The 24,732-nt window shown below is 49.1% G+C and overlaps 1 protein-coding gene across 3 annotated transcripts in view; it reads left to right on the forward strand.

Annotated features, from left to right (window-relative positions):
- The window catches only part of poe (E3 ubiquitin-protein ligase-like protein poe), a 590,397-nt gene that overhangs the window by 355,537 nt on the left and 210,128 nt on the right, over positions 1–24,732 (forward strand). For all 3 annotated transcript variants that reach the window (XM_055063706.1, XM_055063707.1, XM_055063708.1), the window contains 2 exons: positions 7,554–7,750; positions 11,059–11,266. In XM_055063706.1, the coding sequence (XP_054919681.1) occupies positions 7,554–7,750; positions 11,059–11,266 (405 nt within the window). The remainder of the gene's footprint in view (positions 1–7,553; positions 7,751–11,058; positions 11,267–24,732) is intronic.

Below are 24,732 nucleotides of genomic sequence, written 5' to 3' on the forward strand. Positions count from 1 at the left end.
TCAGTGACTCGAGGCCAAGAAAACTAGTCATTTCTGTAACACTGTCAGTTCTCCTGTACCTATTACAAATAAATCTTGCAGCCAAGCCATCCTCTGTATTTTCTCTAGCTTGGTAATATTCTGTTTCATATGCGGGTCCCACAAGGTTGATGCATACTCTAAACTGGGCCTAACAAGTATTTTATAAGCCATCAGCTTAACTTGAGTCGCACATTGCAAAGCTTGCATCGGGTGGCTCGTAGGGCTCAGAGTGCGGTACTATATGTTATCTGTGTGGTCATTCCAACTTAGCGTTCACGTGATTGTTACTCCCAAGTTCTTGATAGCTGGTACTTCCCTTAGTGGTGTGTTTTATGTATAATGCTTATATGCTTGCATGCTATTTATGCTATGAATGCTTACATTACTCTTGAAAGAAAATGGCATTGAAAGAGTTGGGGCACCAAGACTAAAAATTCATTTCTGTTCGGGCAAGCAAAATGTGAATATAGTCTGACCCTCCATGACCCCTAGAAAAGTGCTCATGACCCATTTGGGTGTCATGACCCACAGTTTGAGAAATGCTGATCTAGGTTCACCACTTCGCTAGTTCACCATGTGACACATTAATCTCCGGAACTTTGAAAACTTGTGACAAGATTTTGTTGTGTCAAGTATGCTCTTTATTTCAGGAGATCTTTGGCGCACGCACACACATGCAGGCTGCGTTCCGTCTCGCTGCACCGCATGCAGCTTGCTCCGCCGATTACTTCACTCATTCAGTTCGTTGTTGCACGTTCCCCGCATGCCGACCGCGCACACACGCCTTCCATGTTCTCTCTCCCTGCCATACACCATTGCCTACCGTCCTGTGCTTGCTACTCCACACAGTTGCCTACCGTCTCGTGCCTGCTACTCCATACAGTTGCCTACCATCTCGTGCCTGCGACTCTACGCCACCTGGCGTCGGCCCGGTACCCTAACAGATCCCCCCCCCCCCCTTTTTTTTTATCCTGTGAACAGGGCTTCCAAGGCGCATGATAAGGGCTCAGCTGGTCTGCATTAGCAAGGCCTTTCTGTTTCCCTGTAGCCGGGTCTCCGAGTGTGTAGGTATTGCGTCCAATGTGTGCAGGCACTCTAAATGGCCTTGTGCATCGAGGGGCAAACTTGGCTGTGAATACAATGGCTGCGTTACTTAGCGGGTGCGTGTCCCAGAGAACCAAGTCTCCAACCTGGAAGGTAACTGGAGTGCGCTTTTTGTTGTAATACAGTCGAACCTCGATAAAACGAACCTCAATTTAACGAAATTCTCGAAATAACGCACTTTTTATTTTTCCCAATCTCTGCCCCATTGAAAACCATGCATTTTTTTTTTTTTCGAGATTTAACGAGGTCACTTTATACTGTACTTTCGATTTAACGAAGTCCTCAAGCATCGCACGCACGCACGCACATACCAGGAGCCTCCTTGACAGGCAGACGAAAACTTTAGCCGGGCATACAACGATTTGCATGCGCCCTTGAATGCTCAAATTTTCCCAGCGCGCTTCCTTACGTGGAGCAGAATGTGCCACTGCGCTACCTATCGTGTATGTATGAAACCCGCAGCGGACGCGCTCCTGTAGTGCTAGCCGGAGTGCTTCAGAAGTTCCGGAACGCATCACACTATGACGTCACCGGCCTGTTGGAATGGGAAAGTGCCAACCGGAAGTAAGTTTACGAACAGCGGTCCTTGGGCACGTTTTCTCGGTTGATTAAAGTCGACCACTTTCTTTAAATTTGAAAGTCTGAAGTTGGGGGGTCGACTTACAATCGAAACAAAAATATGGCCCGGTCAAAAAAGCGAGACCAACGGGAGCTACAACGTAGTTACAATTTTATGTTTGCTCTATGGCCCTACCCATATCTTTTCGCTATCCCGCGTGTTTGTTCGCTTTTCGGAAGGGTTTTTCAACATTTTTGAGAGCTTTACAGTGTATGCAACACAATTGATGGAAGCGCTGCTGTTCCCATTTGCGGCGGCACCCTCAGAACGGCGGCGCCTGCGGGGAGTATTGGTAGTTCATGGAAGAGCAGACACCGCTCGCGGGTTTCTTTCTCTGTTGAAAGGCATTGGCATTGGTTTGACACGTTCCACTTGACTGCCGGCTACGTGCTACTGCTATGCTTCCCCAGTCGTCACGAGTGCTCCAGGCCCACTAATCGTTCGGCACTAGTTCACAGCAGCGTTCAAGAGGGCTGCCATCCTTTACGCCGAAGAAACAAATCACAAACGGGTGGTGTGAGAGTGGCGACTGCAGCGAAGTGAAATTTTCATCTGTGACGGCAAGTGAGAAATTTCCCACCTGCCGAAGTCTGGACAGTTTCCGGAGCTGTAGGCTAAGCTTGCGGCATACGTCATTGAAATGCGTGATCGGTCCCTGCCAGTGAAGTGCAACATGGTCATGAAACAAGCCCAGACCTTCACCTTAATTTTAAGGCCCTGCTCCGCCGAGAGTACAATGACGGTGACGCAAGAATGGCGTACACAACAGATGTCGTTGACTCATGGCAGCTGCTCTGCGATCAGGGAGGTGCTCCAAGCGACGTGACACTCGAGGACTGTCTTCAGCGATGCTTGCGCTGTGACAACTGAAGAGCTGGACGATGATGCAAAATCCAGAGCGTCACAGATACAGAAATGCAGGACAACGACTCAGACGAAGAACTCCAGGCGGCAAGCAGCATTGCTACACTGAAGCAAGTCATGGATGCGCTGGATCTCTTACGCACGCATGCGGGCGCGCACTCGCAAGAGCAAGCCTTAGCAGCCTTGTCAACGTACGAGCGCCTTATAACCCCGACGCTTATTAAAAAGTGGCAGATGAAGCTGACAGAGTTCTTCGCTTCCACCTGAGTTGCATAGAATTTCTCTGCGGGAAGTTAATAAAATATTCCAGCATTCATGAATCAACGTCGTCATTGCTTTACTGAGCGCGGTATCATCCGATGGCTGCGAGCATTAAGTGCTCTAATGGTAAGTGGTGGCCTCATTGATCCACTAAGTTAATACTACTTTCAATTTTCTTCGAAAGAATATTCAAGTTGATAGCTCTGGTATGTGCATAATTTTTTTTTCTTTGCGCCACGGGTTGCCATGTCTTCGTGAAAGTTTTTTTTTATTTATTTATGTATTGATGACAAATCATGATGATGGCACTGGTGGCCACATCTAGTGAAAGCTGTGAGCACTAGGCGCGGCGCTTGCTGCAGACCTGCTCTTCACCATACACGTAATGGAGAAAAATGTGTTCGTACCCGCTGGCTATTGGGCATCACGCTCTTGGTTGTGTTATTAGTTCCGGGGTTTATTGGTTATCTTTGTAATTTTGCCATCTACAAGGTGCCATATGCCAGGAGTGTTTCAAGAACCTGCACCTTTATTTGGACTGCTGAAACATGCAAACCTCGACTTAACGAAACTCGCGAGTTAACGAAATTTTCGGCTGCAAATTGGACTTCGTTATATCGAGGTTCGACTATACTTTACCTGGCTGACTTTTGCCAAGGTTTGGTGGTCCTGTGCAAAGGCCCAGGCATCTCGAAGGTACACATTCAGTTCAGCAGCTAGGGCATGAGGCGCAGAAGGGGGCATCTCGGTGCCAGCTGCCTGATTGTGATGGCTCCACGGGTTCCGTAGTTCCTGCCCATAGCACAAGAAGGCAGGCGTAAAGCCAGTGACTACACTTTCAGACGTGCGCTTTGCAAACGCCACTTCGGGCAGCCTTTTGTCCCAGTCCCTGTGGGAAGTGCAGTAGCCCACCAGGCATTGTTTAACCGTTGCGTTATGGTGTTCCACAGTCTGTCCTGCTGGTCCGTATGGGACTGTGTGGCTCTCCTTGATTTCCCAGTATAGGAGGATGCCTTTCCACAGTTTGCTTATGAATGGTTTGCCATTGTCGCTAGAGATGGAGCTAGGCACACCATGCCAGCAAAAAAGATAGATCCTTTTATCGATGATCAATTTGGAGGTAGGCGCACGTAATGGGAAAAGCTCCACGAACTTCGTGAACTTGTCCAGCACCACCAGGATGTACTTGTGGTGCCGAGGGGTTGTGGGCAGTGGCCCAATAAGGTCCACACTTAGCTGCTGCATTGGGTGGGTAGCCCATGAACTGTCCGTCAGTCCTTTTGATTTTTGCCGGTGAGGTTTGAAAGCCTGGCACTGCTGGGAGCTGCAGATGTAATGGGAGATATCAGAGCGGATACTGAGCCATGTGAACCAGCTCTTCAGACGTTTCTAAGTTTTAAAAAAGCCTAAATGCCCACTTAGGGGGTGGTCATGCTCCATTTTCAGTGCCATGTCTCGTGTAAGTGTTTGGGAAGCCAGGCGACCTTACGTTCACCAACCGTGTGCATAAGGATACCTATGCAAGATTTCGCTGTCATCAGCTAGGTCCTGTTGTACCCTCTTGGACTCTTTAGCGTCACCAGGTAGCAGGCCAAACTTTAAATATTGCAGCAGCTGCAGCAGCAGTGGATTCTTGCATTGTTCCAACTGGAACTTTGCAGTGTCGGTGAGTGGGGACATATCAGTCACGTCAACAGGGGCTGCTAGCTCAAAACGGATGGTTTGTTGTGGCTCTTGCACTTCGATTAGAAACCAGTCCTCTGCCAAACAAGGCTGAGCAGATTCGGCAGCAGGGATGGGGCACCTGCCTAGTGCATCTGCTGGCATGTTGGCCTGTCGTTTCTGATGCCTCGCACCTTGTCCGGGTCAGGTTGGCATTTGCCTGGAGAGATTACATGTCCAAGGAACTTTAATGCCTGTTCACAGCATCTAACTTTGCTTGGATTGATTGTCAGACCTGCAGAGCCAATTCTTCGCAGTACCTCATCGATATGTTGTAGGTGGTCCTCAAAAGTTTCCGAATAAATGAATACATCGTCAAGAGATGCCATGCAGTAGTTGTGCTTTATGCCTTCTAACACTTTGTCCATGAGAGACTGAAATGTTGCTGGCCCACCTGCTACCCCAAATGGCATTCGCTTAAATTGAAACACTCCTCTATGGCACAAGAATGCAGTCTTCGGTATATCTTCCAGAGCAACTGACACTTGAAAGAAGCCCTGAGCAAGGTCAAGGCTCGTGAACCCAGTGTCCATGAGTGCATAAAGGACACTGTTACCAATAAACAGTTTAAGCAGTGGTTCTTTATTTCCGGCTATTGCAAGCACTTGCAGGGACGTTGCCTAGCCGTCGCCCGGAGAAGAGGCTATGCTCGTCCATTTCCCTGGCAATTTGCTTATAGGTGTCCAGGGTAATTGCAGTGAAAACTGTGGGGTTGGCTGCTCAAATCACGGGATACCTTGTGTCGCTTGAAACCCGAAGTTCTGAGGCGCTCTCCCGAGTTGTTGCAGTGCCAAAGTGTAGTTGCCCCGTGTGTTCGGCGCGCGAGCGAGCGAACGGCACAGGTTAGGGGTTCCACTCAGGGGCTCCAGTGTGAAGCATCGTTGACCGCAGACACTCTGAAGACTAAACTGCCCCAGGCTGCAGCTGCCACTCTTGTTGCTGGGCTGGGAGGGTTTGGTTGGGCGTTGCAGTGGTGTGCGGAGATGAATAGAAGAAGGCCAAATCAGCTGCTGCTTGTGCAATATGCAGTGGTGGCGGTGGCGCGTAGCGCAGGCGATGCCAAGCGCGTTCCATGATAGGGCTGGCCGCCTTCGCCATTTCTTGCAGGTTTGCAAAGCTCATGCTGGCTATTAGGTCTTGGAATGTTGGATGCATTTATCTCTGCATGCGTTCCACCTTTCCGGCATCTGACACAGGCTCCGCTATACGGTCATAGTATTCGGCAATGATGTGAATGAACTGCTTGAGGGTTTCTGCCGGATGCCGAGTGCTCTGATCTAGCTCTGCTTTTAGTTTAAACTTGTACTCAACGGTGGTAAACTCCGCCGTAAATTCAGACGCGAAGGGCTGCCAGTTGGGGTGCGCACCTGAGAAGCACCACCATTGTTTGGCTGACCCCTCCAACGCATCTGGAAGCAACTGCAAACGGCAGTCAGGGGGGATCCCCGCAATATTGCAGTACTCTGAGTACTTCTCCAGAAAGTCTTGCGGCGAGTGTCGGTCCTGGTAGCCACTCAATTTCGACAGTGGGACGGGTGCACCTTTGATGTTGAGCGCTGGCCCGGCTCCGATTGTCTCATCGGGCCTAGCCATGCCGGTTGTCTCGTCAGGCCTAACCATGTCGTTGAGCAGCGTGGTGCGCAGAATTTGAGCTATATCAGCCGCGAGTCCCTCCCTTTCCATTGTGGTCCCGGAGGTCGAAGCCAACAGTCCTTGAACGATCGAAGAAGGCAGGAGAGGCTGCGCAACTGTCTGAGTGGCACTAGATGATTCTTGGTCCTCCATGTGAGGTCCGGTCAGACGAGCCCACACTTCTCAACTACATTCTTTATTTTGGGAAATCCTCGGCGCACGCACACACACGCAGTCTGTATTCCGTCTTGCCGCACCACACGCTGCTTGCTCTGCCGATTACTTCACTCACTTAGTTCGTTTTCGCGCGCTCCCCGCATGCCGACCGTGCACACATACCTTCCATGTTCCCTCTCCCCACCACACACTGTTGCCTACCGTCCCGTGCCTGCTACCCCACACAGTCGCCTACCGTCTCGTGCCTGCGACTCTATGCCACCTGGCGTCGGCCCGGTACCCTCACAGTTGTCACAGCTTGGCGTGTAAAAGTTCTTTGAATGAGCTTTCATGATTAAGGACTGAAAGCAACGCTTCATGACAATGGCAATGACTCTGACTCTGTTGGTAGGCTTTTACCAGTGCAGTTCATTTCATATCTGATTGCACCATGGAAACATGTCGAACCAGTTTTCTTGACAAAAAAATGCTTGTTGGAATTGGGTAAATATGCTAATCATTTATTGGGAGCTGCCATTTTCATTTGAATATCTACTCTGGGCAGGCCAAAAAACGGGCATGTTCAGTGGGAGATAATGTGTCCTCGATGATATCCCAGAGTGCTGCGAAGAGAGACAGTGCAGCCATTGGTATCAGGTACATTCGTCCCAACCAATCAATTTCTATATATCCGGTGAGGGCTAATTTCAGGATTGAAATAACAAAAATTTTGGCACATAGAAATGTATGAGCGCCGGCTGAGATGTTTGAGCGAGATTGAACTAATAAAAGAACTGAATTAGCCGGAGCTTAATTATTCCAATTTACGGCCGAACTGTCTTCTATGCTATGCCAAGTAAACTTTTGTACAACCAGCAATGAATACATAGTCACATACAGAGTTAGTGGTGCTTAAAGGTAGGAATGCCGTTATCAGACATTCGGCTGCTGATAGCTGGCCTCATTTCATGTATTTTTTTCTACGTTTGTGCTGCATTGCAAACCAGTTCACTGATGATTGCGCATTCAAATTAACCGAAGATTACTCCCCGTGCAGCTCATTGGACTGAAATGAATACATGGTGTGCTTCACAGATGTGTGTTGCGCATGTCAATGTTGGGCAGGTTTTAACACTGGCTGATGGTCTGTATAACAAGGGGTTGTTCTGTGCAGTGAACAAGGAGGAGGTGCTTGAGGAGCGTGGCTTGCCACTCAAGGTACACATAGCAACCAACACTGTGCCACCTCCAGAGAATGGCCACTTCCTGAGCATCTTGACAGAGGCCTTCTGGCATCTGCATCGGCAGCGGCCTCAGAATCCTGCCCTGGCCCCCATCTCCAAACATGGCCTAGTCCACGTTGAAGCCACTGTTAGTTTCACTACTTTCTTCTCAATGACCCAGTGTTCAGTTTTGCACGACATTTTATAGAGTAGGGGGGTGTGAATACGCAATATCACTGAATCAAATAGTGAATGTTCTAATAATTTGATTTAAGCTCATGCTCGATGCTGCACAAGCGAGTGCCTCACTCCATTGTTTTCAGCACAAAAGAAATGCTAAGCACGCTGCATACGGGCCACCCCGTCTAATGCGGTAGCGGACTTTGTCTCTGTGAGCACTTGTGTCCTACTGCTTGCGCTCTCCGACGTCGGCTCAATGCAAGGATCCACACACACAGTGCCTGAACTTGCAATTCACAGAATGCTGTTACGTCAACTGGGGCCACCTTTGTCGGCACAAGCTTCACCTGTGTCAGCAGGGCCTATTGAAACAATAACGCGACACGAAACAGCAATAAAAACGCCATGTATTTCGGAAATGGCAAAAGCATGTGCGAAAATCAGGCTGATTAGCCTCTGGAAAGTGCGCAGATCATATTGGACACACGGAGACAAACTTAATGCCGCTTCAACAGCCATCAAACTACCCAGTTAGCATGATCTTGAGACCTATCACTGATGAGCTGCCTGTACAAACAGCAGCAAACATTCTGCAACAGCCTGCATCCCATTTCCACATCGGTGGCAAATTTTCGTCATGGCCACACTGCCCAGGCCATTATGCCTGATCGGCGCTGCTTTATTGGGCGCTGGCAACTAAAGTTATGGTTAGGTGCCGAATCTATGTAGTTCTATTTGCAGCTAACACATGACACTTGGAAAGCCGATAAACCTCCTCACAAACAAAAACAAGTGTACAGGGCGGCAACAAAGTTGCTCACCACTGCCATCTTTGCGACACATCGTAAGGTGGCCTCTTGTTCCCAACGGCATTCATAGACACACATCGGTCTCTTTTTGTAGTTTCAATCAACCCATTATAAGCTTTACATGGCAGGCGCGAAAGTGTAATGTTACTAGTGCGCTGATTGCCCGGCTGCATACATTTGCACGGATGGCGGATGGAGGATGGATGAGGAAGGAGAGAGAGAAGGGAGTGTCACATGCGAACTTGCCTTGTCGCTCTCGATTTCAGAACCTTTGCCAGGTGGCAAGCCATACTGAATGTAACAATGAAGAGACGACATTACTTTACTCTCGGCCCCAACCACAGTCAACCCGCACAACGCCAACGATGGCTACACGCAGAACGGTGATTGAGTCATCTGGTGCGCAGTCCACACTTTCATCTCTCTCGTAAATTGGCCTTAATATAACCCACCCACTGTAAAGATGGGAAAGTCCTGTATTTTGTAGGAAAATAAAAGCAAAACTTTCTATCCAGTAAAAGATTGCCATAAAACACAAATCCACTATTAAACTAGGAACCTCATAGGTAATCAGCAGAACATGATATCATCAATATTTTAGCTTCAGAGGGGGGGGAAAAGCATTCAATTCTATTCAACACACATTCTATTGATAAAAAAATATTTTCCAAGCCTCCATATAACTGATCTGTTATCAGCGCTGGCATACTAATTTGGAGTTCCCTTTAATATGAGTAGTTCGTACTTTATATCCTGATTTTCACGTACCCAAGTTACTGATAGCTTGTTACATTCTTGTTATGCAATGCTAGGAAGTTCTGAGCATGTGCAGCACTGAATTTTTTTTTTTTTTTTCTTGCACAAAATTTGTAAGCATTTAATTTTGTGATAAGTTTTCTTATATTCGATCCGAAATGTACTATGTTCGGTATTTGCGCACCCCTACTAAATAATGCACAAGTACCTTCAACCCCGGAGGAGCTGCAACTGGAGACGTATTCTCGTGCGTTTACCTTCACCGATACTATTGCTTTTGTGTGACGTAGTTCTCAAACAGCCAATAAGCACACACTGAGAGTGATATCGGGAAAAGCGACCGTCCGAGAATGCATCCCCTCATGATATCATTCTAAAAATTTAACACCATACTCGTGGCACTAGCTTGCATAGAAATGTCACAACTAATAATTAGTGCTGCAGTTCTTCATTTACTCAGATGCCTTGGAGCAACGCTTTGAAATGCCTTAAAATGTTGATCTTTGTAAAAGGCCAGGCACAGTGCACCTCACATTATTTTGCAGGATTTGAAGAGCCATATACATCCTGGGTTACTGAGTGGCTGGTCAATCTCCCATGGAATGCTTCTCGTACATTGTCTTCCAGCTATTACAGGAACAGACAAAGGGCTGAAATACAGCAAGACGCATAGAACACCTTACTCATGCCGGTGCTTGTCATCATTACTTCAACCATAGAAGTTAAAGAAGCACTGCTACATATTTGGCTTGAATTTCTAAGCCCATCACCTAAAAGCAAGCTGTAGTAATATACTGGATGATCAGAAAAGTTTTTAATGTGCTGCATGCACTGCATGCACTGACCTACAGTGCATACTGGCTGGTCTCCCTATGGTCATGCAAAGAGTGGGCATTAGTTACTGGATATCCCAAGCAACATCTGTCATCTGGGTGGGAATGTAATGCAGTAGGCTTGAAACTATTTAGTGTGCACTAGGGTGTCACAAATTGTTGGTGTTTGCACCTCTGTTGAAAGTTTCTTTGATTGCTCTTAATGGTAAGCCTAAAGCTAGCATGGCCTGTCTGTGGTATGCCTTGTGCACAACTCTGGAAACTGATCAGCCAGTCAAAGCCAAAGGATGTTCTGAGCATATCTTCTTCTTTCTGAGGTAGAAACAGACCTGTGTGAAAAATTTGCCATGCCAGTGCCACTGCATTTGAATTCGTGCAAAAACATATCCACTTTCTTGTTTACTGTTAAACCACTAGTACTGATCACCATGATGGTGAACCCAATCAGACAAGCACCACTTTGATTTGGCACTCACTATTAGCTCACAGTCTGATGTGTGCTCCTACTTACATGTTTTCATTGTCTGTTGGGCACAAACCAAACATGCCCAGTGTGAGCCCCAACAAGGTGTTCATGCAGCAATAACTTGCTGCTGCATTTTCATTACCACTTCCACATCGGTTATTGTCATGGGCTATGCCAAACTGTTTGCTATGTGTGACGACCTATCTTAACAAGAACTGCTGTGCAAAATCGCTTCACTAAATTGGAAAAAAAGAAATGCATGGTCTTGTATAGAAATGCTCTAGAAAATTATAAATTCATTAGGTTTCAATTTTTATTAGAGTGAGCTAGATATGCTCATTGTTTGACTGTTGCACCATTGGTTCTGTGTGGTGACTGTTGCCGACTGCCTTACTCCACTCTCTGGAAATAGGTGCAAGCCTTGGTTGAGGTGATGTACGCATTTGTGGCCTTGGACATGGAGAATGTTGGCTTGGTGGCAAAGCTGTTTGCCCGGCTGCTGCTCTGTGAGGACACGGTAGTAAGCTTTGCTGCTAAGCAGGCCATCGTTCGTGTGCTGCGGCCCAAAACAAGGAAGCGCAAGGTTTTCATTCCACGTAACGCCCAGTGCAGCACACCTGGTAAGTTCATACGTACAGGAAACTGTGATTTTGGCCCTACAAATTCAGGAACTGATTTGTGTTGGCTAACCTTCTATGAAGTGGATTCAGTATTGAGGGAATAGCCAGTTGAGGGATTAGCCTGTTGACACTTCGATAATGCTCAGACATGAGCACTTTGTGAACAACACTTTAATGTTTCTGATATGGTGCAAGAACTGAAATGATGTTAACAGCTGGTTTTGAGCATTATGTCACTCAGCTGTTGTATTGATACACACACACATGCACATACAGGCTGTAGTGTGCCTCCTCATGTTCCATTATAGAGTGGAATCTCATTGATACGATTCTGCATAATACGTTCTTGGGATAACATGGTTTTTCTTTTCCTGGCCAACGTCCCATTCGAGCAATGCATTTTCATATGGTTATTGCAATCGCATTTTCACCGGAAATTTGATAATACGGCTGCAGAAGTGGGCTTTTACTTGTATTTCTGAAAATCAAAACTTTATATTGTAATGTACTTGCTTAAATAACATTCCAACGACCCATGAATGTGTTAAGCCCTAGCCACACTGGAGAAAAAATGCACACGGCGTGCCGGCAGCGGTAAAACGCTGCTGTCGCAGTGCAACCGCACCAACTAGCAGGGCACTGCTGCACAGCTGGGTGAGGAAACGGCAGCTTCTTTTTTTTTTAACTTCCAGAATAATGTTTTCACGGACGTTGAAAAGAACGAAGTTTAGCACAAACTGACGAGCTATGTAAACATTGCTGAATAAAATGCATTCGCTGTGGTTTGTATGGTGTTGGTTGATGCTGCTTCGCATAACGTGTTATGTGCAGCAATATCACTCAACCCCGCGCAAACCTTTGCTATTAAGTTTGTCACCGAGTACGTCAGTTTTCATACTCATCTGGAGCTTGCTTTGGATAATACAATTTTCGGATGATACATTTTATTTTTCTGGTTCCCGTGAAGATTGTTTCAGTGAGATTTCACTTTAATTCGTGGATATTGACATGCTCTTGGCAACTAAGGACACAGCACGCAGTAGTGTGAGCATACAAAAAAGTTATTTATTGCTCCTTTTATATAACAATGCCAGTTAGCGAAAATTCATGCAAGGAATAGTTCCTCGATACAGACACATTGAGGAATTGAGAAAGTTACCACCATGCAAGGTCAGCACTTTCCTATCACAGAGCATGCTTGATACTAAATTGCATAGTATTGTGACGCGCAAGGGCCGGGACAAGCGAGCCCAAGACCCGCGACGAGGAGCCACGGTTCTCGGAGGCCAGGCGCGGGATCGAAGGTAGTTGACTGAGCGGTGAACAGGTGGCGTGAGTGCGGAGAGGACAGCGGCGCGAGCGGGCGAGTGTGCGGGTAGAGAGTGGCGAAGGAGAGAACTTGGAGTGTGGTTGTGTGGTGCGGAAGCTTGGCGTTCGGGAAATAAAGCGGTAGTTCGGGACCACGTGTGGCGTGTCGTCGATCGTGACAAGTGGGGGCTCGTCCGGGATCTACGTGGACATGGAGACAGTGGACGTTCCCGAACAATTGGTACACCATCTGCTGGGGCAGACGAGCGGATCCACCATGGAACGCGAGCAAATCGCGGCAGCTGTCAGACAAAGACTGATGGCGGCCGAGGCAGTGCCTATGGGTTCTACGACAATGGCGGCGGCGGTTCAACCGGCGAGCGACTGCGCTCCACGCTCCACAGGAGGTCAGCCAGGTCAGCCTCCAAGGTTTAAGGGGTTCAACGACCATCAGTCCCCCGAGGAATTTTTGGACCGGCTTGAAACGTTTTGTTTGGTCAGCGGTGTCGCAGCTGACAAGAGGCTTACGCACATTGTGCTCGCTGCGCTGGAAGGTAGCGCGAAGTTGTGGTGGCGATTCGTGAACTCGTTTGCATCGTGGGAGGAGTTCACTGCGGCGTTTATTGCGGAATTCTCCTCCATTGACGCGAAGCGCCGCTTGAAACAAGAGCTGGAGCTCCGGACGCAACATCCCCAAGAAAATTTAAAGGAGTTCATATATACCATCGCGGCCTACTACGACCGCATTGGTGGCGAAGTGCCCAAGTCGGAAAAGGTTGACCGCGTGCTGCGACAGATGCACCCGCAACTCCAGGATTTGGTGGAGGGAAGACAGTTCAGCAGTCTCGCGGAGTTGGCGAAGGCCGCTGACGGTCTCATGGAGCGTTTCTGGAGGCGCATGCAGTACAATCCACCACCGCCCCCGACTGACCAAGTCGCGAGAGACTTGGCCTTCCAGTCGGCTATAAACGTGGCCGGCGTGCCGGGACCACAACCCGGAGGGTTGATCACAGCTGCTGCCGCGCCGTTCCAGTATCCGCCGGCGGCATCCCCCTGGCCGTTGCACCCCGCGGCGATACAGCCCTCCTACCACCGAGACCAATTGCACGGATTGGCAGCATTCGCCACAAGGACGCCACATCTCTCAACGCCGTCACATCCGCGTGACCACAGAGGATTCAACTGCCATCGCTGCGGAGGCGTCGGTCACATGGCCCGCGAGTGCCCTACAGGTCGGCGTGGTGGCCCACCCCGCTGCCACCAATGCAACGGGATCGGACATATCCGGTCTCAGTGTACGGGAAACGGGGGATGGTAGGTGCTACACCGGCAAGCACCTACGAGACTGCGCTGCAAGTAGCGGCCTTGGCCGGCAACAAGGAGCCTCTCCTGGAAGTGCAGATCGGGAGGACAATGTTCCAGGCCCTACTGGACACAGGCTCGAGTGTGAGCTTGCTTGGATTGCCGGCGGCAAGGGTAGCGGTCGAGGCGGGCGCCAAATCCAAGACACAGGAACAAGCACTCCGCCTGGCAACAGGTTGGTCTCAGTCAACGACTTCCCTCAAGTGCAAAATAAAGTGGGCCACAAGCAGCCGCAATCAATGCTTCTTGTGTGTGCCAGACTTGTGTCGGGACATTGTGCTGAGCAGAGATTTTTTAACAGCAACAGGAATCTCTTTACATGTAGCTGGGTGGATGGACGATTGGAACCGATCCACAGTGCATGGTGCCATTTGCTAAGCGCGAAAAAGACCCAGCGACAGCACTTGCCATAGAAGATGGAGAGTCGTACCACTTGCACAGCCTTTTTGAAGAAGTGCTTGTAGTTCCGGGCATAGAGAACATGCATCAGGCTGGCACCAGGGAACTACATCCAAGCATGAGTAAAGTTCTCGATGACTTTAGCCATCTGTTTACTACAGTTGCGGGATGTACCACCCTGGCTCAGCACCGCATTGACACAGGGGACAGTGCGCCCGTGAGATGCAAGCTACGTCCAGTGAATGCGAAGAAGCAGAAGATCATCGAGGGCTGTGTGGATGGCCTCCTAGAACAGGGCCTTATAAGACGAAGCACCAGCCCGTGGACTAGCGCCCCAGTGCTCGTTGCAAAGAAGTCTGGAGGCTACCGGCTCGCTGTGGACTACCGGCCGTTAAATGCACGCACCCGAGTACCTGCCTACCCAATGCCTCGAACAGACTGGCTGCTAGCGCAGTTGGGCCAAGCAATGTGGTTTTCCAGCTTTGATCTCTCCCAAGGGTTTTTCCAAATTCCTGTTTGCAAGGCTGACATTGCTAAAACGGCCTTCATTTGCCATCAAGGTACATTTGAATTTACGAGGATGCCCTTCGGGGTGGCAGGCGGTCCAGCAACTTTTCAAACCCTTATGGACCGAGTGCTGCAGGGAATCAATTACCACTTTGCTATGGCATTTTTAGATGATGTCCTTGTATACTCAGAGACACTGGAGAACCATGTTGAGCATGTAAAGGAAGTGCTACAACGCATTGAGGGTGCTGGCCTTACGATTAATCCAGATAAAGTACAGGTCTGCCGTCAGTCCCTCAAGTTTTTAGGTCACATCATCTCCCCTGGGCAGTGCAGACCAGATGAGGACAAGGTGCGTGCAGTGCTGCATTACCCAAGACCCAGTACAGTTAAGCAGTTGCAAGCCTTCCTGGGACTTGCCGGCTACTATAGAAGCTTCATCCCTCACTTTTCACTGACGGCACATTCACTGACCAACCTTTTGAAGAAGAACGAGCCATGGCAGTGGGAGGAGTGCCAAGAGCAGGCTTTCACTGCACTCAAGCAGGCCTTAGCTCAGGATGCTGTTATAAGCCTGCCAGATCTAAATCGACCCTTCGTGCTGGAGACACATGCAAATGGCATTGGCATTGCAGCTGTGCTACTGCAGGCTGGCCCTGATGGTCTGCAGCCTGTTTCCTTCATTAGCAGAGTCCTTACAGCAGCCGAGAGACATTATGCTGTCCAGGAGTGGGAATGCCTGGCAGTAGTCTGGGCAGTGGACAAGTTCAGGGCATATCTTGAATTTACGGAGTTTGAGATACACTGTGACCACTCCTCCCTGGCATGGATGTTTAATACCGACCAAGCTTCACCCAGGGTCAAGCGTTGGGTTCTTCGGCTGCAGGGCTTCAACTGCCGAATCAAGCACAGACGAGGGCTGGCAAACATACCCGCTGATGCCTTGGGTAGAGCCCCTCTCCAGTGTGAAGACAACCCAAGTGACAACCTACCGTATTTACTTGCATAATGATCGCACTCGCGTAATGATCGCACCCTGAACTTGCCGCAGCGATATGTCGTGTGCCAAATCTAGCTAATAATGATCGCGCTTACCATCTGTCGAATGCTACGCGAACGACTCGTCTGCACGCACCAAACATTCTTAAGTAGATGCCTCATTTCATTACTTTCATCACTTTCCGCACTTCCATGGCAAAAAGAGGTACAACCAAACTTGCCTTTATTATGGGTAGGCTTTATAATGGTTGTGGTCAACAAAAACAAAAAAGGCGCCTTTCGATTCTTTTCATCTGCACTCGTGAGCACGCAACAAATCGCGCGCGGCAATCATAGTAGCCACGTTTACACTGATACGTTAAAAGTGTACCCTATTCATACGCCGACGCTTTTAACACAGCTAAGATATTCGCCTACCCGTAGCAGAAACGTGCCGTGTTAGGATAGTAGTGAAGACAGATGCCGCAGTTTCCGCAGCACGCCGGCCATGTGTTTCTATGTCACTGGCAGCTAAGCATGCCCATCTCTGTTTCTGTCCCCTCAAAGTGGACATGGCTACGTTATTGCCGCAAACTTGCCAATATTAACGATATTATTCATCACTGATACGGAAGAAACTGTTTCAATGCACGTAATGTACTCACGAGAAGAAAAAAAAGATCGCATTCGGCGCGTTCGGCTTGCTCCGCCGGCCGCCATTTTTGTTTTGGTGTCCCGCACCCGCATCCCGCAGCAAACGCGGGACGAAAAAAAAATTTTTTTTCTCGCGGGAAATTTAACCCGCGTAATGATCGCACCCCTGAATTTGCGTCAATTTTTCTGACAAAAAAGTGCGATCATTATGCGAGTAAATACGGTACATGAGACGCTGTTCCCCATTGCTGCTCCAGAACCTGAAGGCAAAATTACATTTGATGAAGTAGCTGTGGCCTCGGAGGTTGACTCTTCGCTGCTGAGTGACACAACACAGCTGGTACAAGAACAGGCTCGTGATGACCGCCTCTTAAAGCTGAAGGCAGTGGTCCAAGGGACTCAGCTCACAAGCTCGGACCCTGATCATCGCCTCTTTCGCAATCTGGCCGAAACAACGGAACTGCAGCCAAGTGGATAGCTGGTTCAGCAAAGAGGCAACCAGAAGGTATCGTGGTTACCTAATCACTTGTGGCAGCTGGCACTGAAGGTGGCCCACGACCATCCCACTGCAGGCCATGCTGGATTTTTCAAAACTCTGAGGCGTGTTGCTGCACGATTCGTCTGGCTGGGCATGCGAGCAGACATATCAAAGTATGTGCAATGCTGTACTGTCTGTCAGCGCACAAAAGCTCGGCGCAAGAAACCAGAGGGCCTCATGAGCAGTCAGTGGGCAACATCGCCGATGGAAGAGCTCAGTGTTGACATTATCGGGCCCTTGCCATCTACACCCCGGGGCCACAAATACTTGCTGGTAGTTATTGACAAATTTACGAAGTTCCCAGAGCTTTTCCCTCTATGAGCAGCAACAAGTGCAAAAATACTGGAGTGCATGGTGCAAGTCTTCTGCCGCCATGGCACACCTGTGGCCATCACCAGTGACAATGGCAAGCCCTTTGTTAGCACACTATGGCACAACCTCTTGAAACACTGGGGCATCAAAGATCGTCACACAGTGCCTTACCGGCCGGCTGGCCAAATGGTGGAGCGTCACAATGGCACAATTAAGCAGTGTCTACCGGCATACTGCTCCAACCACAAAGACTGGGACCGACATATACCTGAGATCGCCCTTGCCATGCGTACTGCCGAGAGTGTTGTCACCGGATATACTCCAGCATTGTTGTGTTACGGCCGCGAGCTGCGCACCCCATGGGAACCTACAAGCGACAAGGAGGACACAGAGCCTCCGAAAGCAGCACACCATGCACTTGCTGCAGAACTCCAGCGGTGCCTTGGAGAGGCCCTTGTTAGATATGGGGCTGTTTCCTGAGCCTACTTCGAGTTCCCCAGACCACATCGAATCGCGCCACTGCTAAGTAGGGAATGCAGAAACACGGAAAGCACATTCCAGAGAAGCGCACGTGCAAACAAGTTGAAGGCCCCCACTTCGTTCGCCGCCGGTAGCTATTCACTGCTTGGTTCTTCCAGAAAGCGAGGGGATAGCCCGGCACTGTTCCAGGTAACGTGAGTCCCGAAGCCAAACGGCTGTGATGTACCGGGAAGGCCTGGCAGCGTCGCACCGGTCGCCTTTGAAGAAGGCATTTGCCACCACAGCGGGGCCGTACCACCGGGAGCAGGTGGGCCCTCGGACAATGGAGCCCAATCGTCCCCCCTTCGCCGCCTTTGAAGAGAGCATTGTACCACAGCAAGGCAAGACCACGGGTGCCTACCATTGGCCGAAGGTGGCGTCATCGGAGCGGGCTCTCCCATTGGCCGAACATGACGTGACTTCCAGTCTTCGAAGGGTTTAAAAGAAGCATTCCAGAGAGACCAGAGCATTCCCTGATTGACCTCTCTTGAATTTCTTGCCGCGGGCCGCAGCGTCCGAGTTGCTGCCGGCCCGTAATGACTGTACGACTGTTCATTGACGTTTCACTGTAAATAATGTAAAATAAACCTCCCAAGTTTTGTTTCATCCCGAAGTCCGTCCTCAACTGCTACACCCTCCAGTATGCTCGGTCACATCAGGCAGCTGCTTGGAAGGTGCAGAAATCCTGTTACGACCGTCATCGTCAGCCAACAACCATCAAAGAGGGTGACCTTGTGCTCCTGGATTCCCATACCTTGAGTGATGCGGCCAGGGGCGTTTCGGCGAAATTGGCACCGCGGCGAAGTGGACCTTATTGTGTAGTCAAACGATTAGGTGACAATGACTTTGTTTTGAGCGATCCTGCTACAGGACGTCATCGAACTACCGCCCATGCTGATCAGTTGATGCTCTACCATGAGCCATGGCTCCTCCCTACCAGCACAGCTTCACGATTCGAGGGGGGGGAGAGTTGTGACGCGCAAGGGCCGGGACAAGCGAGCCCAAGACCCGCGACAAGGAGCCACGGTTCTCGGAGGCCAGGCGCGGGATCGACAGTAGTTGACTGAGCGGTAAATAGGTGGCGTGAGTGCGGAGAGGACAGCGGCGCGAGCGGGCGAGTGTGCGGGTAGAGAGTCGCGAAGGAGAGAACTCGGAGTGTGGTTGTGTGGTGCGGAAGGTTGGCGTTCGGGAAATAAAGCGGTAGTTCGGGACCACGTGTGGCGTGTCGTCTATCGTGACAGTATCAAATTGAAAAAGAGGAAATTTTCTTTCTGACGGTACAATTCTCAAACAGCATGTGAATAAAAAGGATTTAGAAAATATATCTTAACAAAAATTTTGTAGAAGTAAACAGTTAATCAAGAACCATTATTGTTCCTTCACATAAAAAAACCTTTAAAATTTTCAGGATGTACATTAAACGCAAAGAACTTTTGCAATATTCCAGCAAATATCTTCTTACTATGCAAAATATTTCTTGAAATATAAATATAAAAGAAAACATTAACCCTAGTACTATACTTGGGGACACCTTTCTCTGTTGTGTGTTACTGCGCAAAAGTACTTTCCGATACAGTCAACGACCAATTTTTCGGACCCTCTAGGGAACGTAAAAACATCCGAAAATTCAGGCAGTCCGAAAAAATGAATGCATGCAAAAAAACGCACCTTTTTTCTTTTTTGCTCGGATCTAGAGGTAAAGGGCGAAGTACCAGGCTTCCAAAACCCTGCCAGAGCATCAATGAAGGTGCTATAAAAAGAGGCGTTAAAAAACTCTGTATGCAGCCGACTGCCGGCTTATTATGTACAGTGCTCACGGAATGAAACACGTCAATTTAGGGCTAAGTAGTGCGCATACTTTCGTTTCAACCGGCTGCAGTTCGTGTCACATCGACGTAATTTTGGCGCGAACGCTTACACCGGAGTCCTCGTCACGTTTGGTGACCAAATTCCTAGCGACATGACATGGTGCTCTCGCGTAGTTTGCACATATGTAGGGTTCTACTAAATGCCTATTTCATTCCGTGAGCACTGTACATGTGCATCTTCGGGCAGCCAGTGTTATTGCTGCAGTGGCTTGAAGAACTTGTTGATTGTTGTTTGGACGGCGTTCCGGTTGCATGCGATCATATTCGCCTCGATCTGACCAAGGGTCATGTCAGCACTGTACACCGATGAAAGAGTCAACAGTGCTCGCGTCAACTCGGCGCTTATAGGTGGCGCAGGCATTGGCTCCTCATTTTCAACATCGGAGTCTTCTGAATCCCGCACAACCTGACGGACTATTCCCTCGTCAGTCAGTTCTGCGCAGAAGTTGAGCTCGTTGTCAGCATCAACAAACTGTTCAAAAGTTATTTCCGTGGGTACGGTACTGCTTTCCGCGCTTCGGTGCCATCGGCGAGGACGACGAAGACGGAGTGGGGGCCATCGAAGGCAAGCGAAATCCTCAAGTTGCGAACAGTGGAGCTCGCTGACGAGCGTCGAAGCACCTAGGCCTAGCGTCGCAGAGCACACTTGACACAACAGCACAACCACACACCACGCTAGCCAAAACGTGGCCTGCGCAAACAAACGGAATAGCGCCGCTCCGGAAACTCCGCCGGAGGCGGAAGTGCGGCCATTTGCGGCGATGAACATAGCCAGCGTGGCCAGACCAAATTTGTGTGTGACGGCTAGATTTGGCTAGTTGTGGTTCTAAGTGGTGATATGCTTCGACTGCAAGTCGATTTCCTTCGCAAGGGCGCTGCGTGAGGAGTCAAAGGACCTTCCGTAGCGTCAAAAAGTCCGGAAAATTGGACGGTGGGGGGTTTGAGCGTCCGAAACTTCAGATGCCCTTATACATTGATTCTATGGGGCTCATGGCGGTGCCGCGATGACGTCCGAAATATCAGGCATGTCCGAAAATTGGGCGTCCGAAAAGTCAGTCGTTGACTATAAACTGGTTTCGGCTTCAGTTTCAGCCTGACAGATGTGCATTTGCTACAGTTAATTTCTTTGCATGTGCTCCATGGTTGAGTGCGTCGAACCGCAATCACCGAGCATGCAGGCGTATTGGAGTCTCCTTCCCTACGCTTCATTTGTCTCTAGCCACAATTAAGCGAATGGTTTGAGTGGAGAACTCGGACCGACATATTCAAATATACCATGGGTAATACCATCTAACTCTGTATCGTCCAGAAATGACGTGAATTTTGCCAGTGCTGCAGTTTTGAGGGCATGTACTGATATATAAACTCTTCTGGAGCTGAAAACTGGGCAGCACCGCAAACACGTGTAGCATGCTTACATAGCGCAGGCGCGATATTCCGAAAGAGCATGGCCCACTGCCCATACGCTCTGCAGCTCGGAAAACGTATAGTGGAAGCTCGCACTGCAGAACCCATGAATCCTGTGCTCAGTCCCCACCCCTGCCCGTTCCCATCTCTTTGATGAACATCGTACAGGTGTGCAGGCGTGTCTCACAATACTGCATGGCGCAGGTTATATACCTCGGGATAGCAGTCGTACTGTACTCCCTTAGTTACTTATTTACAGCATGAAGCCATGTAAACCCCTGGACGGCTGAAAAACGTCACACTTTATAAACATCTACACAGTTAGCGCTGGTTCTAAAGTTTAAAAATAAATGGTCACCTCCCATTTGGCCAGTAATCAGTGGTTCCTGACTTTGTAAAACACATTGCATTAGCTAACTTTGCCAAACGCCAACATTCTGAGCCACACTCAGACAGATGGTTACACCATGCCCCTGCCCTCCACTTTCCAATGTGCATTTTTGTGCCTATGGCTAGGATTCACACACGGAATTCCAGAACCAGCAAGAAAACGCCTTGGAGGTGCAGGGCTGCCACGGCCACTTGCAGACAGTTTGACATCTGGGGAGGTGTTCTGTACGAGTCCACCTAGTGGACATGTCCATTTCGTCTGCTGCTGAAGTGCTGATTGGCTGTGGCACCTCACTGCTGCGGATGCGCAGACCAGCCCAGCCAATCAAAACTTCAACAGCAGACGAAACTGACATGTCCACTCTTACAGAATACCTCCCCTGGACACGGCAAGTATTCTTCAGCAGGAATAATTTTTGCTACGCGAAAAATTGAAGCAGACGAAACAAGGTGTTTTTTTATATATTTCCTGCATAATCAGCTGGCTAAAATCTGGAAGTCACTCAATTAGTAATGCATGCACATACACACACACAGACACACACACACACACCAGTCACAGGAGCAAACCTTTAACCCTTTGAGGGTCAATGATGTAAATATACGGTGCCGCGAACGAACTCCAAAATGATTGATGCTGTATATTTACGGCGCCGTCTGTACATTTAAAAAGCGCACGAATTTCCTAACTTTTTCTTTTCTGTCATGTGCTGCCACTATGTGGGAATACAGGGAATTTTTTTCACGCACCTCCCTCTCACTGTTTTCGTTGCATGGTTTCGTTTAGCGCTAGTTCACTCCCGCGCATCTATGTAATACCGCTCGCGCATTGGCGCGCGCGCGGACGTGCGGCGTTTCGGGTTTCGTTCCGTGGGCGGTTTCGGCTTCTTTCGCTTGCAAAACTGATGGCTATCTCGTTACTAATCACTCAAAGGGCGACTGCTTGTTTCTCGCTCGTTTAGTGCTCACTGCAGTGCGCATAGGAAGGATGCCGCCGTGCATGCGTTTCCGTTTTATATACATATATATATATATATATTTTTTTTTTGATACTTGCGAAAACTAATTGCCTCTGGTTGACGATTAGATAAAGATTAGCGAAAGTTCACCACACGTTTTGCTTTTTTGACGGGCACACAACCGCACAGTTGTCTTGAGTGCGCGCACCTACGCAGTTAGATTACGCTAGGGATGTACATATTAGTTTAAGAGCAGGGACATTTGAGTATTGCGAAATATTCTCGTGTGTGCATTTTCAAAGCCTTGAACTATAAGAATGCATAAAATTTTCAATTCTTATAAGTTTATTTCCTTTTTTATTGTTATTCATGAATGAAGGGTAGATATATACCAACGCAAAATATTTTGATGAATATATGATGATATTTTGACGCGTGATGAAGGCCGTCTTTTCGTGGTCCATTTCATCCACTGAAATGTGCCAGTAGCCGGATCGAAGATCGATGGACGGGAAGTATTTAGCTCCGTGCAAGCAGTCGAAGGCGTTGTCAATGCGTGGTAGTGGGTAGATGTCCTTTCGCCTGATCTTGTTTAAGTGGCGATAATCGACGCAAAAACGCCAGGTACCATCTTTCTTTTTCACAAGGACGACCGGTGAAGCCCAAGGGCTGGCTGCTGGCTCGATGACCCCTTTGCGGAGCATTTTGTCCACTTCTGATTGGATGACTCGATGTTCAGCATGCAATACAGGATAGCGACGCCGACGAATAGGATTCGTATCTCCAGTGTTTATACGGTGGTGAATAACAGATGTTTGGCCGAAAGGCCTGTCGCCGAAATCAAAGATCTAACTGTACAATTCAAGCAGGAGTCTTATGTCCGTGGCCTGTGCAGAGGTGAGGTCAGATGCAATCATTTTCACAAGGTCATCCGTTAAGGAACCAGAGCTGTCAGGTGCAATTGGCGCTAATAAGCCACTTTCGGCATTCAGACTCTCAATGTCGAATTCGCAACCACTAGAAACGCTGGCCAAGAACATGCCGGCCGGAAGCACTTGAAGGCACAGGCTGAAATTCAGAAACAGTAGAATGACGTCGTTACGAGTAGCCGTCACCAATGTATGCGGAACAGACGGCAACATCCCGGTTCAAAAGCACGTCGATGATGGGGTGAAGCACATATTCAGTCAGGAGCCTGTGGCTTGGCGGTCAAAGTGACGCAAGTAACTACCTCGGAGCATTGGCGAGTTGAGGCAGTTCTAACTGAAGAACGCTGGTCACGCAGTCGATGAGAGCAGAATGAGTGGATAAAAAGTCCAATCCAAGGATAACATTCTGAGCGCAGTTGTCGATCACACCAAAGAGAACAGAAGTAGGGTGGCCGGCTATACTTAAACGTGCAGTACAGATTCCAAGAACAACCAGCACGGCGCCATTGGCCACACGAAGCACTTGGGCAGCTGCTGGGGTGAGGACCTTCTTTAAACGTCTACGTAGGCTAGCACTCGTCACAGATACATGGGCTCCAGTGTCGACGAGTGCTTGGACAGGTACGCCGTCTATTTTAACGTCTATTACACTTCTCCTTGTGGGCACGAACAGAGAATTTGCTGCAGTAGTCGGCAATGCAGCGGCACCTCTGAGGGCTGCATTTCCTAGTTTTCTGAAAGGGTGCAGCCAAAAGCCACAGGGGACGAAAGGCGACATGGCTGCGGTGAACGGGAAGATGGGCGACGTGTTTGCGGTGAACGAGACTGGTGTTTGCGCAGCGATGGTGAGCGGCTGTACCACATGTTCTGAGCAGAGCTGTTGGCGCTGTTGGACTCAGCAGTGGGCAAAACATTGCGGGTATTTCCATCAAAACGAGTCAGGTTGGTCGGCGACAGGTGAAACATATCGGCTGGTCGTCCACAGTTCTCCACTTAGTCGGGTTGTGATAACGTGGAGAGGAGCGTCGGGCTGGAGCAAAAATAGTAGAAGGGCGTTCGTTAGCTCTGGGATTGGCGACAGCATACACAGACTGTAAACCAATGTTTTCAAGTTCCTAGTGAACGATGGCTTGTATGAGGAGAACTGAAAATGTGGTAGCATCAGGGCTACGCGAACAGAAAGCTGCGGGCGCCATCGCATCCAGTTCACGTCTAACGATTCGCACCACATCTTCTGATGGCGACGCATGCTGCTGTGCGGGTTGATCTTCACATGTCGACATTGCAGCAGTATTGGGAAGTCTGGCGAATGGTTGCAAGACACGTCGGCTTTTGG

The sequence above is a fragment of the Dermacentor andersoni genome, chromosome 1 (assembly GCF_023375885.2).
Source record: "Dermacentor andersoni chromosome 1, qqDerAnde1_hic_scaffold, whole genome shotgun sequence".
Classification (NCBI taxonomy): Eukaryota; Metazoa; Arthropoda; class Arachnida; order Ixodida; family Ixodidae; genus Dermacentor; species Dermacentor andersoni.